We start from the raw sequence: 20561 nt of genomic DNA, 5'->3' as shown, positions 1-20561 counted from the left end.
GAGAGGACTGAATGTTGAGAGGACTGATTGGTTGAGAGGACTGAATGTTGAGAGGACTGATTGGTTGAGAGGACTGAATGGTTGAGAGGACTGATTGTTTGAGAGGACTGAATGGTTGAGAGGACTGATTGTTTGAGAGGACTGAATGGTTGCGAGGACTGAATGGTTGAGAGGACTGAATGGTTGAGAGGACGGAATGGTTGAGAGGACTGATTGCTTGAGAGGACTGAATGGTTGAGAGGACTGATTGGTTGAGAGGACGGAATGGTTGAGAGGACTGATTGCTTGAGAGGACTGAATGGTTGAGAGGACTGAATGGTTGAGAGGACGGAATGGTTGAGAGGACTGATTGCTTGAGAGGACTGAATGGTTGAGAGGACTGATTGGTTGAGAGGACGGAATGGTTGAGAGGACTGATTGTTTGAGAGGACTGAATGGTTGAGAGGACTGATTGGTTGAGAGGACGGAATGGTTGAGAGGACTGATTGTTTGAGAGGACTGAATGGTTGAGAGGACTGAATGGTTGAGAGGACTGATTGTTTGAGAGGACTGAATGGTTGCGAGGACTGAATGGTTGAGAGGACTGAATGGTTGAGAGGACGGAATGGTTGAGAGGACTGATTGCTTGAGAGGACTGAATGGTTGAGAGGACTGATTGGTTGAGAGGACGGAATGGTTGAGAGGACTGATTGTTTGAGAGGACTGAATGGTTGAGAGGACTGAATGGTTGAGAGGACTGAATGGTTGAGAGGACTGAATGGTTGAGAGGACTGATTGGTTGAATGAATAAAAGTGTATGGAGAAAGCATTACAATTACAGGACTATTTACATAAAACACTAACGTGGAAATGAATGTAAATATGCGACCAATACAATTTGGTTTTGAAAATAGTTCCACTACACAGCTAAACTCATACAATATTGTACAGCCAAAGTGTAATTTGGGATATCTATCACATACTATTTTCAGGATTTTACGGGACATCCCCAATGGCAGCCTCTTCCCTATATAGTGCACTACTTTGACAGGAGCTCTATGGGCCCTGGACTAAAGTAGTGTACTATATAGGGAATAGGGTGCCATAGGGCTCTGGTCTATAGTAGTGCACTATATAGGGAATAGGGTGCCATAGGGCTCTGGTCTATAGTAGTGCACTATATAGGGAATAGGGTGCCATTTTTAACCTCCTAAGTAGACATACCCACCCCAATGTAATGTTTTATCCTGAGAGGGCCAAAAACAATACCTAGTAATGCTTATACTGCCAGAAAAGGTTCAAATATGACCTTTCTGGTGATAAAATGAGTTATAAATCGCTGAGTTGTAGTCACTTTAGAGGATACAAGCTCAAGTATACAGTACAAATATGAGAAATCATAAGATTTTTTTTCCCCCAGTTCAACAACAGGGTCCTTGAAATAATCAGTGCCTTTTTAAATATAGCAACAATTAAACAACTTACACCTTTTTTTAGAAGTGTACAATAAATATTGTATTGTCAATTTAATTGTCACCCTTTTCTTTAACTGACGGACAGAGCATTTCCTGCCCAGCGTTCCTCTGAGCGACGCAGAGTCGCCTGTCAAACGCCTGCTGACTCGTAACAATTTCAGCTTTAAGCTAAAAGTGACGTTGTCCCTCTTGTGCCCAAGAGAAAGTTGTTTCAACTCTACAAATTATTTTGTTTTCTTTTCCTGTTGAGAGCTCTATAAATCCCTCTGGGAACGTCACAGCGAGATGAGACTGCTTTTTAGCTGCCATCGTTAGACCCTCTCTCCCTTTCTCATATCCCGTATTGTAAGTGGAGCTACGAGGTTCACAGGCACAGGAAGTCAATGCATGGTTTGGATAGGCCAGAAAATGTGATGTGATGCAAATGAGGTGTCAGATTTCACATACTGCATCTCAGCTGAGAAGTTAACAGCAGAGAGTTAACACTAGAGAGTTAACAGCAGAGAGTTAACACTAGAGAGTTAACACTAGAGAGTTAACAGCAGAGAGTTAACAGCAGAGAGTTAACAGCAGAGAGTTAACAGCAGAGAGTTAACAGCAGAGAGTTAACAGCTGAGAGTTAACAGCAGAGAGTGGCATGTGACGCAGAACAACCAGAATGTTCACTGTTCACAGAAAGGTCGGTCCAGAACCGGTCAAAGTCCCTTAACGTTTAGGTGCTTTTGACCAGGACCTACATCCACAACACGTCTCAAAGTAGAATTGGTCTTAAGTGCTGAAAATAGAGACATTTTATTCCAACACCCCAAATAAGGTTATTGAGAGCGATGCCATAGGAGAACCGTTTTAGGGTCTCTGAAGAATGGGATGGTTCTTTGAAGAACCGTACAAATTTCCCAAACCAGAAATGTTTCCGGCCTTCCAGAACTGGAATTGAGTAGCCCTGCTGTAGGGTTCTAAGTACCGGAACAGCCCTGCTGTAGGGTTCTAGGTACCGGAACAGCCCTGCTGTAGGGTTCTAAGTACCGGAACAACCCTGCTGTAGGGTTCTAGGTACCGGAACAGCCCTGCTGTAGGGTTCTAAGTACCGGAACAGCCCTGCTGTAGGGTTCTAAGTACCGGAACAACCCTGCTGTAGGGTTCTAAGTACCGGAACAGCCCTGCTTTAGGGTTCTAAGTACCGGAACAGCCCTGCTGTGGGGTTCTAGGTACCGGAACAGCCCTGCTGTGGGGTTCTAGGTACCGGAACAGCCCTGCTGTAGCGTTCTAAGTACCAGAACAGCCCTGCTGTAGGGTTCTAGGTACCGGAACAGCCCTGCTGTAGGGTTCTAAGTACTGGAACAGCCCTGCTGTAGGGTTCTAAGTACTGGAACAGCCCTGCTGTAGGGTTCTAAGTACCGGTGTGGGTTCTAGGTACTGGAACAGCCCTGCTGTAGGGTTCTAGGTACTGGAACAGCCCTGCTGTAGGGTTCTAGGTACTGGAACAGCCCTGCTGTAGGGTTCTAGGTACTGGAACAGCCCTGCTGTAGGGTTCTAGGTACCGGAACAGCCCTGCTGTAGGGTTCTAAGTACCGGAACAGCCCTGCTGTAGGGTTCTAGGTACCGGAACAGCCCTGCTGTAGGGTTCTAGGTACTGGTGTGGGTTCTAGGTACTGGAACAGCCCTGCTGTAGGGTTCTAGGTACTGGAACAGCCCTGCTGTAGGGTTCTAGGTACTGGAACAGCCCTGCTGTAGGGTTCTAGGTACTGGAACAGCCCTGCTGTAGGGTTCTAGGTACCGGAACAGCCCTGCTGTAGGGTTCTAAGTACCGGAACAGCCCTGCTGTAGGGTTCTAGGTACCGGAACAGCCCTGCTGTAGGGTTCTAGGTACCGGAACAGCCCTGCTGTAGGGTTCTAAGTACCGGAACAGCCCTGCTGTAGGGTTCTAAGTACCGGAACAGCCCTGCTGTAGGGTTCTAGGTACCGGAACAGCCCTGCTTTAGGGTTCTAAGTACCGGAACAGCCCTGCTGTAGGGTTCTAAGTACTGGTGTGGGTTCTAAGTACTGGTGTGCCAACATGGCCATTCTCGCAATCGTATGTGTAAATTGACAGATGATAAGTAGGAATGCATAAAAAAAACTACACTGACAAAATACCTCAGATTACAGATTAGGAACAGTGTGGAGGGGTGGGTGTGTCTGTGTGTCCTCAACTTGCAGTGGGGCAGCCAAGGTTGCTCTCAGTCAGTCAGAATCAACGTTTCATCATCCCTACCCTCTCCCCGCTTGTTAGAGATTACGCACATTGATAGGGGCGGCATGGTAGCCTAGTGGTTAGAGCGTTTGGCTAGTAATCGAACGGTTGCAAGTTCAAATCCCCAAATCTGGTACAAATCTGTCGTTCTGCCCCTGAACAGGCAGTTAACCCACTGTTCCTAGGCCGTCTTTGAAAATAAGAATTTGTTCTTAACTGACTTGCCTGGTTAAATAAAGGTAAAGTAAATAAAATAAAATAGCTTGATTAATGAACGTCCTCGCCATGTTATTTATCATAGTAGCAGGAAGCAGCAATCTAAATGATCAGACCCAAAACATTCAAGGAAAAATTATTGGGTGAAATTATGAAGCGAGTGGATGGAGAAATACAGCTTCACTCTATCCAATCAGAGCTGCAGGATCTAAGTATTGCCCGCCCCTGCTCGTTATAGACAGGCGAACCAGCCAGTTGAGTTATTTCGACCACGTAGGTCAAGTGTCAAACTCATTCCACTGAGGGCTGAGTGTCTGGGTTTTCTCTCTCTCTCTCTCTCTCTCTCTCTCTCTCTCTCTCTCAATTCAAGGGGCTTTATTGGCATGGGAAACATGTGTTAACATTGCCAAAGCAAGTGAGGTAGAAAATCAACAAAAGTGAAATAAACAATAAAAATTAACAGTAAATATTACACATACAGAAGTTTCAAAACAATAAAGACATTACAAATGTCATTATTTATATATATATATATAAAGTGTTGTAACACTGTACAAATGGTTAAAGTACACAAGGGAAAATAAATTACCATAAATATGGGTTGTATTTACAATGGAGTTTGTTCTTCACTGGTTGCCTTTTTCTCGTGGCAACAGGTCACAAATCTTGCTGCTGTGATGGCACACTGTGTTATTTCACCCAGTAGATATGGGAGTTTATCAAAATTGGGTTTGTTTTCGAATTCTTCGTGGATCTGTGTAATCTGAGGGAAATATGTCTCTCTAATATGGTCATACATTGGGCAGATGGTTAGGAAGTGCAGCTCAGTTTCCACCTCATTTTGTGGGCAGTGAGCACATAGCCTGTCTTCTCTTGAGAGCCATGTCTGCCTACGGCGGCCTTTCTCAATAGCAAGGCTATGCTCACTGAGTCTGTACATAGTCAAAGCTTTCCTTAAGTTTGGACCAGTCACAGTGGTCAGGTATTCTGTCGCTGTGTACTCTCTGTGTAGGGCCAAATAGCATTCTAGTTTGCTCTGTTTTTTTGTTAATTCTTTCCAATGTGTCAAGTAATTATCTTTTTGTTTTCTCATGATTTGGTTGGGTCTAATTGTGCTGTTGTCCTGGGGCTCTGTAGGGTGTGTTTGTGTTTGTGAACAGAGCCCCAGGACCAGCTTGCTTAGGGGACTCTTCTCCAGGTTCATCTCTCTGTAGGTGATGGCTTTGTTATGGAAGGTTTGGGAATCGCTTCCTTTTAGGTGGTTGTAGAATTTAACAGCTCTTTTCTGGATTTTGATAATTAGTGGGTATCGGCCTAATTCTGCTCTGCATGCATTATTTGGTGTTCTACGTTGTACACGGGGGATATTTTTGCAGAGTTCTGCATGCAGAGTCTCAATTTGATGTTTGTCCCATTTTGTGAAGTCTTGGTTGGTGAGCGGACCCCAGACCTCACAACTGTAAAGGGCAATGGGCTCTATGACTGATTCAAGTATTTTTACCCAGATCCTAATTGGTTTGTTGAAATTTATGTTCCTTTTGATGGCATAGAATGCCCTTCTTGCCCTGTCTCTCAGATCGTTCACAACTTTGTGGAAGTTACCTGTTGTGCTGATGTTTAGGCCAAGGTATGTATAGTTTTTTGTGTGGTCTAGGGCAACAGTGTCTAGATGGAATTTGTATTTGTGGTCCTGGTGAATGGACCTTTTTTGGAACACCATTATTTTGGTCTTACTAAGATTTACTGTCAGGGCCCAGGTCTCTGTCTCTGTCTCTGTCTCTGTCTCTGTCTCTCTCTCTCTCTCGCTCTCTCTCGCTGTCTCTCTCTCTCTGTCTCTCTGTCTCTCTCTGTCTCTCTCTGTCTCTCTCTGTCTCTCTGTCTCTCTGTCTCTCTGTCTCTCTCTCTGTCTCTCTCTCTGTCTTTCTCTCTGTCTTTCTCTCTGTCTCTCTCTCTGTTTCTCTCTCTGTCTTTCTCTCTCTCTCTCTCTCTGTCTGTCTGTCTCTCTCTGTCTCTCTCTCTGTCTCTGTCTCTCTTTGTCTCTTTGTCTCTCTGTCTCTCTGTCTCTCTGTCTCTCTGTTTCTCTGTCTCTCTCTCTCTCTCTCTCTCTCTCTCTCTCTCTCAAACTCATTCCACGGAGGGCTGAGTGTCTGTGGGTTTTCTCTCCTCCCTTGTACTAGATTGATGAATAAAGGTCACTAATTAGTAAGGAACTCCATTCACCTGGTTGTCTAGGGCTTAATTGAAAGGGAAAAACATAACAAACCACAGACACTAGACCCTCTATAGAATGAGTTTGACAACCCTGACGTAGAACCTCACACATGACCCAATGACATAAAACGTGTGCGGACATCCAAAAATGATGAACAATTACCCAGAATACTCTGATCATTACCGTATCCCAAAAATGTTGAACAATTTCCCAGAATACTCTGATCATAATCGTATCCCAAAAATTGCCCGTATCCGTTACGATACTCGGTACACCAATAGTTTTAAGCCTTATTTACATATTTCCCAGGATGCCTTTGGAGTGAATTTTGAAATTACCAGTACTACCCATGACTGTGTAAGTTAGTGACAGAGAACTTAGTTGTTGCATTCATTCTTTTTTCAAGTGAGATCCTGAGTTAACAAGTTGTCATTATATTTGTATTTTTTTAATGTTATGAAGCTGATTACTTGTTTAAAAACGTTTGCCTAGTTTCCCCTGAAGGTCTGATGTGGCCAATAATTAAGGCCTTCGGACACTGAGTATACTAAACATTGGGAACACTTCCCCCCCATTATGGAAATGTGAAAGGAATGTAGTTGAATATAACACATTAGATCTGGTAAATCATCATCTTTGAAATGCAAGAGGAAGGCCATCGTGTATTATTCCAGCGCAGGTGCAATTTATATTTTGGCCACTGGATGGCATCAGAGTATGCGCAAATATTTAGACTGATCCAATGAATCATTGCATTGCTGTTCAAAATGTTGTATCAAGACTGGCCAAATTTGTTATGTCTATGTCCTGGGAAATGTTCTTGTTACTTATAACCTCATGCTAATCACATTAGCCTAAATTAGCTCAACCGTCCCGTGGAAGGGACACTGATCCCGAAGAAGTAAACCCGCCTCTTCCCATTCATTGAAGCCGATTTAACAAGTGAATAAGGGATCATAGTTTCCACCTGGACTGTCATGGAAAGAGCAGGTGTTCTTTCTACTTCATACATTCAGTGGAGTTTAACTTAAATGGGATCCTTTGCCGCAGGCCTTGTAATGATGTCTCTGTCACTAACAAATACAGTCATGGGTGTTAATGCAAAAAAAAATAAGAAAAGGCATGCTGGGAAATGTGTAAATTAGGCATTACACCATACAGTGTTAAAATAACACCACAAAATGATTTACTGTAACACCAGAGGTGCTCATTTCTTACACAGAGAAAGTGGCAAAGGGTGGCTACTATGAAGAGCACTATGTGAGTACTATGAAGAATCTCAAACATGAAATATATTTTCATTTGTTTAACACTTTTTTTTTGTTTGGTTACTACATTATTCCACGTGTTATCTCATAGTTTTGATGTTTTCACTATTATTCTTGAATGTAGAAAATAGTGAAAAATAAAATGAAGAATAACCCTCAGGTGTTCCAAAACTTTTTTTTACCAGAGTTTAGTTCAACTTCTAAAACCCAAGACTAAGGCTAATTGTCAAAATAACGATCTAAAACAAAATATAGTTTTCTTGCACAGGGACATCTGTCTTTTGACGTTTTACCCCAAATCCCTTGTGACTCATACTGAAATGTCCTTGTCTCAGTGGGACTTCTTCGTTTAGATAAAAGGTTAAAAAAAAAATATATATATATATATATATATATAGCTTGTGGTTTTTTTTCTTCCGTTCTGTTGCGGCTCATCCAATCACACGTATTCCAACGTCCCAGGTGTTAGAGGAGAAATGTTTTCTTATTTTCCACACTAACCTGTCATATCTGTAATAACATTCTCTGACATCTCTCAGGGAGAGATTCACTATTTAATATAGCTACTATCAATCGCACACAGAAAACACAAACACACACACACACACACACACACACACGTAGGAATGCACGCTGCGTGACTCCTGTTTATCCGGTTCTTATTCATCAGGCAGGAGGTAGGAGGGCGGTCAGTAATTGAAAGGTTGGTAAAGGGGGCGTAGCGGGGTCCAATAACATATACAGTATATCTTTTTTTTGAAGGGACTCAATCCAGCTTTTAAACTTACTCTTGAACATTGTAATAGAAGAGGTGAGAAGAGGCACAAAAAAATGCGGTTGTGTGTCATGAGTTTTCCTCTTGTTAATCGTTGTTCTATTTATAACTTGTTATAAATGTCCAGATCAACTAGTCCATGTCAGCTAACGTTTCGTTTGAGTTGTTTTTAGCCCATAGATATTGTTGTATTTTTTTTGTTCTTGCATCATTCAAATATTAGATGAAATAGACATGGCAAAGTGTATTGAAAAGATTGTTGCTTTGAAAGTGTATTGAAAAGTTTCTTAGTTAGTTAGCTAGCTAGCTACTTTTTGAGTTTGGATCCCGCGCCGCGGATGGTATCAGTCTCCGGGACCGCTACTATCTGTCCAGTGATCCTGCCGATCAAGGCCGGGTCTGAAGAGCTATTTGGCCCTAGCTGCTAGCGTAGCCCGGCTGATAGCGTAGCCCGGCTGATAGCGTAGCCCGGCTGATAGCGTAGCCCGGCTGCTAGCGTAGCCCGGCTGATAGCGTAGCCCGGCTGCCTTCAAGCTAGCAGGGTTTTCTTGAGGGCTCGAACACGGTTAGCCATAGTAGCTGGGGCCGCGGATTGTCCCTGGCTTGCGGCTGTCTAGATTTCTGCCGTTTGTGGTATTCAATCTTCCCTGAGACCTGCCCTGTCTGGAACTGTGAGGAGTAACACCACCCCCCCAGTTTGAATCAAGGCAAAGGTTCGTAGGTCATGTCAGAGTTTGTTTACAGCATTTTTCAAAGAGATGTAATTTGCATATCCGGCATTAGTTATTCAGCAGAGAGACTGTTATTATGGTCCCGATGGATGGAATATGCTGGTGTGTGTGTGTGTGTGTGTGTGTGTGTGTGTTTAAAGAGTGATTTTCCCATAGAGTTTCAGGATTCATTATGTTCCTCATCCTTTATTCATTAAGTTACACACACACACACACACACACACACACACACACACACACACACACACACACACACACACACACACACACACACACCTAGCAAGTTATGGGTGTCTCACTGTAAAGACCTTCACCATGCTATCCATGTTAAGCTCTAGACCAGCGGATAAGCCCTGCCACCACCTCTGGGTTGGGACTGTACTGGGTTAACACTGTACTGGGTTGGGACTGTACTGGGTTGGGACTGTACTGGGTTAACACTGTACTGGGTTGGGACTGTACTGGGTTAACACTGTACTGGGGTGGGACTGTACTGGGTTAACACTGTACTGGGTTGGGACTGTACTGGGTTAACACTGTACTGGGTAAACACTGTACTGGGTAAACACTGTACTGGGTTAACATTTTACTGGGTTGTGACTGTACTGGCTGTGTTGTAGCTAGAAACGTGTGTGTTATGTACGACAATCCGAATGACTTTACGTTATTTTAGAATGAGAAGGCTATTAACAATATGTTTACTAGTCCCTGGCGAAGTCATGTGGAACCACTGCTAACCCAGTACAGTCTTAACGGTGTGTTTCTGTGTGTTTCTACTCGTAGGTTCCTACAGAACAACAGCATTCAGACGATCTCCAGTGAAGCCTTCAGTGGACTCCACAAACTAGAGAAACTGTGAGTACTGAAATACCGGTCTGCATCTTACTGAAGGCAGAGGGGAAGAGAGAGAGGGAGGTGGGGAGAGAGAGAGGGAGGTAGAAAGAGAGAGGGGTGGGGAGAGAGAGGGAGGGGTAGACAGAGGAAAGGGAGAGAAGGGGGGGGCAATGTAAACATGTTTCCCTTGCCAATAAAATCCTTTGAATTTAATTGATTGAGAGAGACACAAACAGAAAATTAGAGCCTACAGCCTAATTCTGTCCCCAGCCAAGGAGGGCCTACAGCCTAATTCTGTCCCCAACCAAGGAGGGCCTACAGCCTAGATCTGTCCAGCCAAGGAGGGCCTACAGCCTAATTCTGTCCCCAACCAAGGAGGGCCTACAGCCTAGATCTGTCCCCAACCAAGGAGGGCCTACAGCCTAGATTTGTCCAGACAAGGAGGGCCTACAGCCTAGATCTGTCCCCAAACAAGGAGGGCCTACAGCCTAATTCTGTCCACAACCAAGGAGGACCTACAGCCTAGATCTGTTCCCAAACAAGGAGGGCCTACAGCCTAGATTAGTCCAACCAAGAGGGGCTACAGCCTACATCTGTCCAGCCAAGGAGGGCCTACAGCCTGATCTGTCCCCAACCAAGGAGGGACTACAGCCTTGATCTGTCCCCAAACAAGGAGGACCTACAGCCTAGATCTGTCTCCAAACAAGGAGGACCTACAGCCTAATTCTGTACACAACCAAGGAGGACCTACAGCCTAGATCTGTTCCCAAACAAGGAGGGCCTACAGCCTAAATCTGTCCAACCAAGGAGGGGCAACAGCCTAGATCTGTCCAGCCAATTACGGCCTACAGCCTAGATCTGTCCCCAGACAAGGAGGGCCTACAGCCTAGATCTGTCCCCAGACAAGGAGGGCCTACAGCCTAGATCTGTCTCCAATCAAGGAGGGCCTACAGCCTACATCTGTACACAACCAAGGAGGACCTACAGCCTAGATCTGTTCCCAAACAAGGAAGGACTACAGCCTAGATCTGTCCCCAAACAAGGAGGACCTACAGCCTAGATCTGTCCCCAAACAAGGAGGACCTACAGCCTAATTCTGTACACAACCAAGGAGGACCTACAGCCTAGATCTGTTCCCAAACAAGGAGGGCCTACAGCCTAAATCTGTCCAACCAAGGAGGGGCAACAGCCTAGATCTGTCCAGCCAAGGACGGCCTACAGCCTAGATCTGTCCCCAGACAAGGAGGGCCTACAGCCTAGATCTGTCCCCAGACAAGGAGGGCCTACAGCCAAGATCTGTCTCCAATCAAGGAGGGCCTACAGCCTAATTCTGTTCCCAAACAAGGAGGGCCTACAGCCTAGATTAGTCCAACCAAGAGGGGCTACAGCCTACATCTGTCCAGCCAAGGAGGGCCTACAGCCTGATCTGTCCCCAACCAAGGAGGGACTACAGCCTTGATCTGTCCCCAAACAAGGAGGACCTACAGCCTAGATCTGTCTCCAAACAAGGAGGACCTACAGCCTAATTCTGTACACAACCAAGGAGGACCTACAGCCTAGATCTGTTCCCAAACAAGCGGGCCTACAGCCTAAATCTGTCCAACCAAGGAGGGGCAACAGCCTAGATCTGTCCAGCCAAGGACGGCCTACAGCCTAGATCTGTCCCCAGACAAGGAGGGCCTACAGCCTAGATCTGTCCCCAGACAAGGAGGGCCTACAGCCTAGATCTGTCTCCAATCAAGGAGGGCCTACAGCCTACATCTGTACACAACCAAGGAGGACCTACAGCCTAGATCTGTTCCCAAACAAGGAAGGACTACAGCCTAGATCTGTCCCCAAACAAGGAGGACCTACAGCCTAGATCTGTCCCCAAACAAGGAGGACCTACAGCCTAATTCTGTACACAACCAAGGAGGGCCTACAGCCTAGATCTGTCTCCAACCAAGGAGGGCCTACAGCCTAATTCTGTCCACAACCAAGGAGGGGCAACAGCCTAGATCTGTCCAGCCAAGGACGGCCTACAGCCTAGATCTGTCCCCAGAGAAGGAGGGCCTACAGCCTAGATCTGTCCCCAGACAAGGAGGGCCTACAGCCTAGATCTGTCTCCAATCAAGGAGGGCCTACAGCCTAATTCTGTACACAACCAAGGAGGACCTACAGCCTAGATCTGTTCCCAAACAAGGAGGGCCTACAGCCTAAATCTGCCCAACCAAGGAGGGGCAACAGCCTAGATCTGTCCAGCCAAGGAGGACCTACAGCCTAGATCTGTCTCCAACCAAGGAGGGCCTACAGCCTAGATCTGTCTCCAACCAAGGAGGGCCTATAGCCTAATTCTGTACACAACCAAGGAGGACCTACAGCCTAATTCTGTCCCCAACCAATGAGGGCCTACAGCCTAGATCTGTCCCCAACCAAGGAGGGCCTACAGCATAGATCTGTCCAGCCAAGGATGGCCTACAGCCTAGATCTGTCCCCAGACAAGGAGGGCCTACAGCCTAGATCTGTCCCCAGACAAGGAGGGCCTACAGCCTAGATCTGTCCCCAGACAAGGAGGGCCTACAGCCTAGATCTGTCCCCAGACAAGGAGTACCTACAGTCTAAGTCTGTCCACAGACAAGGAGGACCTACAGCCTAGATCTGTCCAGCCAAGTATGGCCTACAGCCTAATTCTGTCCCCAACCAAGGAGGGCCTACAGCCTAGATCTGTCCCCAACCAAGGAGGGCCTACATCCTAGATCTGTCCAGACAAGGAGGGCCTACAGCCTAGATCTGTCCCCAAACAAGGAGGGCCTACAGCCTAGATCTGTCCCCAAACAAGGAGGGCCTACAGCCTAGATCTGTCTCCAACCAAGGAGGGCCTACAGTCTAATTCTGTCCACAACCAAGGAGGACCTACAGCCTAGATCTGTTCCCAAACAAGGAGGGCCTACAGCCTAGATCTGTCCAACCAAGGAGGGGCTACAGCCTAGATCTGTCCAGCCAAGGAGGGCCTACAGCCTAGATCTGTCCCCAACCAAGGATGGCCTACAGCCTAGATCTGTCCCCAACCAAGGAGGGACTACAGCCTTGATCTGTCCCCAAACAAGGAGGACCTACAGCCTAGATCTGTCCCCAAACAAGGAGGACCTACAGCCTAGATCTGTTCCCAAACAAGGAGGGCCTACAGCCTAATTCTGTCCCCAACCAAGGAGGGCCTACAGCCTAGATCTGTCCCCAGACAAGAAGGGCCTACAGCCTAGATCTGTCCAACCAAGGAGGGCCTACAGCCTAGATCTGTCCCCAGACAAGGAGGACCTACAGCCTAGATCTGTCCAGCCAAGGATGGCCTCCAGCCTAATTCTGTCCCCAACCAAGGAAGGCCTACAGCCTAGATCTGTCCCCAACCAAGGAGGGCCTACAGCCTAGATCTGTCCAGACAAGGAGGGCCTACAGCCTAGATCTGTCCCCAAACAAGGAGGGCCTACAGCCTAGATCTGTCCCCAAACAAGGAGGGCCTACAGCCTAGATTTGTAACCAAACAAGGAGGGCCTACAGCCTAGATCTGTCTCCAACCAAGGAGGGCCTACAGCCTAGATCTGTCCAGCCAAGGAGTGCCTACAGCATAGATCTGTCCCCAACCAAGGAAGGACTACAGCCTAGATCTGTCCCCAACCAAGGAGGGACTACAGCCTAGATCTGTCCCCAGACAAGGAGGGCCTACAGCCTAGATCTGTCCCCAGACAAGGAGGACCTACAGCCTAGATCTGTCCAGCCAAGGAGGGCCTACAGCCTAATTCTGTCCACAACCAAGGAGGACCTACAGCCTAGATCTGTTCCCAAACAAGGAGGGCCTACAGCCGAAATCTGTCCAACCAAGGAGGGGCAACAGCCTAGATCTGTCCCCAACCAAGGAGGGCCTACAGCCTAGATCTGTCTCCAACCAAGGAGGGCCTACAGCCTAGATCTGTCCCCAACCAAGGAGGGCCTACAGCCTAGATCTCTCCAGAAAGACAGTGATGCAGCTGTTTGCTTGCACCTAGATCAGCAGCACCTAGATCTTCTGCACAGATTCTGTCAGACCTGGGCCCTGACAGTACATCTCAGTAAGACCAAAATAATTGCATTCCAAAAAAGGTCCAGTCACCAGGACCACCAATACAAATTCCATCTAGACACCATTGCCCTAGAGCACACACAAACCTATACATACCTTGGCCTAAACATCAGCACCACAGGTAACTTCCACAAGCCTATGAACGATCTGAGAGACAAGGAAAGAAGGGCATTCTATGCCATCAAAAGAAACATAAAAGTACCAGTGAAGAACAAACACCATTATAAATACAACCCATATTTATGTTTATTTATTTTCCCTTTTGTACATTAACCATCTATGCATTGTTATATAGACATAATATGACATTTGTAATGTCTTTATTCTTTAGGAACTTCTGAGTGTAATGTTTACTGTTATTTTTTTTTTGTTGTTTATTTCACTTTTGTTTATTATCTATTTCACTTGCTTTGGCAATGTTAACATATGTTTCCCATGCCAATAAAGCCCCTTAAATTGAATTGAATTGAGAGACAGAGAGTGAGAGAGAGAGACAGACAGAGACATACAAAGAGAGAGACTCCATTTTGGGTTGATTTATCGGGCTCTTAAGTAAGGCTCTTTTTTTGTTGATGGGCTGGTACGCTCTCCTTGTGTGAGATAGAACTGTCTGTCTGCCTGCCTGCCTGCCTGCCTGCCATCTCCAACCCTCGTCATTGGGACATAAAAGTAAAGTACCAGATGAACTACAAGAGACGGTTAAATATCCCACTAAATAACAACCGTCTCGTATTTTTCCTCTTATAGCCATAAAGCATGTACCAGCTCAGACCCACAGTAATGGCAATACCCTCTCTCCATAAAGCATGGCTTAAACTAGACTGTGCGTCAGCTTTAACATACAGACTGTAAATACAGTCTGGAGATGTGACTCAAAGGTCACCCGATTCCCTTGTATACTTCAATGGAGTACTGGTTGAATGACAACAGACACAGAATATAATAGTGGAGGTGACCAAGAACCTGATGGTCACTCTGACAGAGCTGCAGAGTTCCTCTGTGGACATGGGAGAACCTCTTCCAGAAGGACAACCATCTCTGCAAAGTACAGAGAGATCCGTCATGAAAACCTGCACTTTGCCTTGATGCAGACCGTGCAAAGTTGTCATCAAGGCAAAGGGTGGGTACTTTGAAGAATCTCAAATACAAAATATATTTTGATTTTTTTAACACTTTTTTTGTTTACTCAACAATTCCACGTGTTATTTCATAGTTTTGATGTCTTCACTATTATTTTACAATGTAGAAAATAGTAAAAAATAAAAATAAAAAAACCTTCTATTCTATTCTATTGGTTGAATGAGTAGGTGTGTCCAAACCTTTGACTGATACTGCATTCTATTGGTTGCAAGAATGTTGTATAACAATTTAAATTGGAAAAACTATTTTGAATCCAGCGTTGTTTTCTGTATTCACAAACCATGTGCCACAGTACATCAAAAATCTCTACCTAAACAATTTTGCAATCTATATGGCACAGGTGTCACTATTTGTTGAGGGGTGGAGGGAGGAGGGAGGGAGGAGGGTGGAAGGAGGAAGGAATGAGGGGAGGGAGGGAGGGATGGAGAAGGGAGGATGATGATCTCATACCACTAGGCTACCCTGGGGCGGTTGGGCGGGTAACCGAAAGGTTGCAAGTTCATATCCCGAGTTGACAAGGTACAAATCTGTCGTTCTGCCCCTGAACAGGCAGTTAACCCACTGTTCCTAGGCCGTCATTGAAAATAAGAATTTGTTCTTAACTGACTTGCCTAGTTAAATAAAGGTACAATTTTTTTTTTTTTTAAACAAATCTGTTGTGTAGAAGGAATAATGCTCATTTATAGATGTTTTCCTCTCTCTCTCTCTCAGGTTTCTTAGTGTCAACTCCATTTCATCTCTCAAACTGGGTGTGTTCAGTGATCTCCGTAATCTATGGTGGCTGTGAGTACAAAGCCGAAACACACACACACACACACGTGTTTTACTATCCTTGTGGGGACCAAACAATTGATTCCATTCAAAATCCAAAATCCAATCTCCTAATCCTTAACCTGACCTTAACCCTAAATCTATCCACAAACCCTAACCCTTAACCTAGCCTTAAACCTAAACATATCCCCCAACCCTAACCCTTAACCTATCCTTAACCCTAAACAATATCCCCCAACCCTAACCCTTAAACTATCCTTAACCCTAAACATATCCCCAAACCCTAACCCTTAACCTATCCTTAACCCTAACCCTAAACCTATCCCCAAACCCTTAACCTAACCTTAACCCTAAACCTTTCCCCTAATGCAGGGAAACTGAAATCTGTCTCACCAAATTTCTATCAGCATGTTAAATGTGCAACCAGAGGGGAAAATAACTCTGGCCCATCTTTCTTCCAGACACAGAGACGCATACAAAGCTCTCCCCCGTCCTCCATTTGGCCAATCTGACCATAATTCTATCCTCCTGATTCCTGCTTACAAGCAAAAAAATAAAGCAGGAAGCACCAGTGACTCGATCGATAGGAAAGTGGTCAGAGGACGCAGATGCTAAACTACAGGACTGTTTTGCAGCACAGACTGGAATACAGTGGGCTCTACTGTACTGGCACCCCTGACTGGCAATGCACAAATAATGATTCAACAAATATAAACAATATTAATTATAGAGATAAACTCAAAATACCAACATGTGATAAATACTGTACGTTATTAATGTTTCAATGGAACCCAACAAAATAATTTATTGATTTAATTAAAAATCAATGTCCTCCAAAATCAAGGTTCCACAATTAATGGCACCTTTACAGATGATTGTAAATAACATCTACCAAAATGAAACCAGGAATTAAATTCCACTTATTTAAGGTTATCTAAGTCTTAAGGAACTATGTTGAGCCATTACATCACTTCCTGTTTCACTATGGCATCAAAATGAGGTAACACACATGCAACATCCCGCTGTGATCCAACACCACGAAGAAAACAAAAGAACTGGCTGTTGAAAAAGAGACAGATGGTCGTAGACCTTCATAAATCTGGTAATGGCTTCAAGAAGATCCACAAACGATTGACTATTACCACTGAGCACTGTCAGGGCAATTATGAACAAAGGCAAAAGATATGGAACAGTTGAAAACCTCATGGGACATCTGGTCCCCCGCAAGGAGAATAAACCACAAAACACAAGCACTCATACAACAGACCTACCAAAGGTGGGATTTGGTCCGTTCTGCAGCTAGCAGATAATAACAGAAACCAGTTGAGCCCGTATCACCAGATATATCACGTTACCACACAGGAATGCAGCTCAACATGATCCATTTGATCACAGCGTCCGTTCATTGTAAAATCAACTATATTTAAAAAAAAAACAAGTCTGCTCATGGTTATAATCGCTGCTAAAACAACAGTGAATGTTTGTTAGCATCTACCTACCGGTGTGCAGATTCATTGGTTTTTCTTCACTGTTTTTCACCAGTTTGCAAAGTTTCTATTGGATAGTTTCTATTGGATAGTTTCTATTGGATAGTTTCTATTGGATAGTTTCTATTGGATAGTTTATATTGGATAGTTTCTATTGGATAGTTTCTATTGGATAGTTTATATTGGATGGTTTCTATTGGATAGTTTCTATTGGATAGTTTATATTGGATGGTTTCTATTGGATAGTTTCTATTGGATAGTTTCTATTGGATAGTTTCTATTGGATAGTTTCTATTGGATAGTTTCTATTGGATAGTTTCTATTGGATAGTTTATATTGGATAGTTTCTATTGGATAGTTTATATTGGATAGTTTCTATTGGATAGTTTCTATTGGATAGTTTATATTGGATAGTTTATATTGGATAGTTTATATTGGATAGTTTATATTGGATAGTTTCTATTGGTTAGTTTCTATTGGATAGTTTCTATTGGATAGTTTCTATTGGATAGTTTCTATTGGATAGTTTCTATTGGATAGTTTCTATTGGATAGTTTCTATTGGATAGTTTCTATTGGATAGTTTCTATTGGATATGCTCAAACTAGTAGACTTGTTTGTGTGTGTTGTCATGAGTTGGCTAAACGCATGATCAGATCTAGCCTAGAGGGTAGCCTGTTGGCCAGATAGCCAGTAGAGAGGGTAGCCTGTTGGCCAGATAGCCAGTAGAGAGGGTAGCCTGTTGGCCAGATAGCCAGTAGAGAGGGTAGCCTGTTGGCCAGATAGCCAGTAGAGAGGGTAGCCTGTTGGCCAGATAGCCAGTAGAGAGGGTAGCCTGTTGGCCAGATAGCCAGTAGAGAGGGTAGCCTGTTGGCCAGATAGCCAGTAGAGAGGGTAGCCTGTTGGCCAGATAGCCAGTAGAGAGGGTAGCCTGTTGGCCAGATAGCCAGTAGAGAGGGTAGCCTGTTGGCCAGATAGCCAGTAGAGAGGGTAGCCTGTTGGCCAGATAGCCAGTAGCGAGGGTAGCCTGTTGGCCAGATAGCCAGTAGAGAGGGTAGCCTGTTGGCCAGATAGCCAGTAGAGAGGGTAGCCTGTTGGCCAGATAGCCAGTAGAGAGGGTAGCCTGTTGGCCAGATAGCCAGTAGAGAGGGTAGCCTGTTGGCCAGATAGTCAGTAGAGAGGGTAGCCTGTTGGCCAGATAGTCAGTAGAGAGGGTAGCCTGTTGGCCAGATAGCCAGTAGAGAGGGTAGCCTGTTGGCCAGATAGCCAGTAGAGAGGGTAGCCTGTTGGCCAGATAGCCAGTAGCGAGGGTTGGCCAAATAGCCAGATAGCCAGTAGAGAGGGTAGCCCGTTGGCCAGGTAGCCAGTAGAGAGGGTAGCCCGTTGGCCAGGTAGCCAGTAGAGAGGGTAGCCCGTTGGTCAGGTAGCCAGTAGAGAGGGTAGCCTGTTGGCCAGATAGCCAGTAGAAAGGGTTGGCCAGATAGCCAGTAGAGAGGGTTGGCCAGATAGCCAGTAGAGAGGGTTGGCCAGATAGCCAGTAGAGAGGGTTGGCCAGATAGCCAGTAGAGAGGGTTGGCCAGATAGCCAGTAGAGAGAGTTGGCCAGATAGCCAGTAGAGAGGGTTGGCCAGATAGCCAGTAGAGAGGGTAGCCCATTGGCCAGGAAGCCAGTAGAGAGGGTAGCCCGTTGGCCAGTAGCCAGTAGAGAGGGTAGCCTGTTGGTCAGATAGCCAGTAGCGAGGGTAGCCTGTTGGCCAGATAGCCAGTAGCGAGGGTAGCCCGTTGGCCAGGAAGCCAGTAGAGAGGGTAGCCCGTTGGCCAGTAGCCAGTAGAGAGGGTAGCCTGTTGGTCAGATAGCCAGTAGCGAGGGTAGCTTGTTGGCCAGATAGCGAGTAGAGAGGGTAGCCTGTTGGCCAGATAGCCAGTAGAGAGGGTAGCCTGTTGGCCAGATAGCCAGTAGAGAGGGTAGCCTGTTGGCCAGATAGCCAGTAGCGAGGGTTGGCCAAATAGCCAGATAGCCAGTAGAGAGGGTAGCCCGTTGGCCAGGTAGCCAGTAGAGAGGGTAGCCCGTTGGCCAGGTAGCCAGTAGAGAGGGTAGCCCGTTGGTCAGGTAGCCAGTAGAGAGGGTAGCCTGTTGGCCAGATAGCCAGTAGAGAGGGTTGGCCAGATAGCCAGTAGAGAGGGTAGCCCGTTGGCCAGGAAGCCAGTAGAGAGGGTAGCCCGTTGGCCAGTAGCCAGTAGAAAGGGTAGCCTGTTGGTCAGATATCCAGTAGCGAGGGTTGGCCAGATAGCCAGATAGCCAGTAGAGAGGGTAGCCCGTTGGCCAGGTAGCCTGTAGAGAGGGTAGCCCGTTGGCCAGGTAGCCAGTAGAGAGGGTAGCCCGTTGGTCATGGTAGCCAGTAGAGAGGGTAGCCTGTTGGTCAGATAGCCAGTAGAGAGGGTTGGCCAGATAGCCAGTAGAGAGGGTTGGCCAGATAGCCAGTAGAGAGGGTTGGCCAGATAGGCAGTAGAGAGGGTTGGCCAGATAGCCAGTAGAGAGGGTTGGCCAGACTGCCAGTAGAGAGGGTTGGCCAGATAGCCAGTAGAGAGGGTTGGCCAGATAGCCAGATAGCCAGTAGAGAGGGTAGCCCGTTGGCTCCCCTGTTGGCTACCCAGTAGAGAGGGTAGCCCGTTGGCCAGATAGCCAGTAGAGAGGGTAGCCCGTTGGCCAGGTAGCCAGTAGAGAGGGTAGCCTGTTGGTCAGATAGCCAGTAGAGAGGGTAGCCCGTTGGCCAGGAAGCCAGTAGAGAGGGTAGCCTGTTGGCCAGGAAGCCAGTGGCTATCTCATATAAACACCAGTCATCCAACCAATAACACCTTCTACTATAATAATGATCAGAACAACTTCAGAGGCAATAATAAACCCAGTGATCATTAGATGATTGGTACGTTTTAATTTTAATTTATTTCTCCTTTATTTAACCAGGTGTTTATATATATAACCCTTTATTTAACCAGGTATTTATATATATAACTTTAACCCTTTATTTAACTAGGTAGGCCAGTTGAGAACAAGTTCTCATTTACAACTGCGACCTGACCAAGATAAAGCAAAGTAGTGAGACACAAACAACAACACAGAGTTACACATAAACAAACGTACAGTCAATAACACAATAGAAAGAAAAATACAAAAATGTATGTACAAATGTAGAAGAGTAGAGAGGAAGGCAATAAATAGGCCCTAGAGGCGAAAATAATTACAATTTAGCATTAACACTGGAGTGATAGATGTGCAGATGATGATGTGCAAGTAGAGATACTGGGGTGCAGAAGAGCAAAACGATAAGTAATAATATGGGGATGAGGT

At 45.7% G+C, this 20561-nt stretch overlaps 1 protein-coding gene across 1 annotated transcript in view; it reads left to right on the top strand.

Annotated features, from left to right (window-relative positions):
• Window positions 1-20561, top strand: part of LOC110533265 (relaxin receptor 2-like) — a 143958-nt gene that overhangs the window by 46117 nt on the left and 77280 nt on the right. The window contains exons 6-7 of the mRNA XM_090188785.1: window positions 9673-9744; window positions 15668-15739. Of these exons, the coding sequence (XP_090044911.1) occupies window positions 9673-9744; window positions 15668-15739 (144 nt within the window). The remainder of the gene's footprint in view (window positions 1-9672; window positions 9745-15667; window positions 15740-20561) is intronic.

This window comes from Oncorhynchus mykiss, chromosome 10 (genome assembly GCF_057628025.1).
Source record: "Oncorhynchus mykiss isolate SJ-2025 chromosome 10, ASM5762802v1, whole genome shotgun sequence".
NCBI classification, from domain to species: domain Eukaryota; kingdom Metazoa; phylum Chordata; class Actinopteri; order Salmoniformes; family Salmonidae; genus Oncorhynchus; species Oncorhynchus mykiss.
This window is presented reverse-complemented; position numbering and strand designations above follow the sequence as displayed.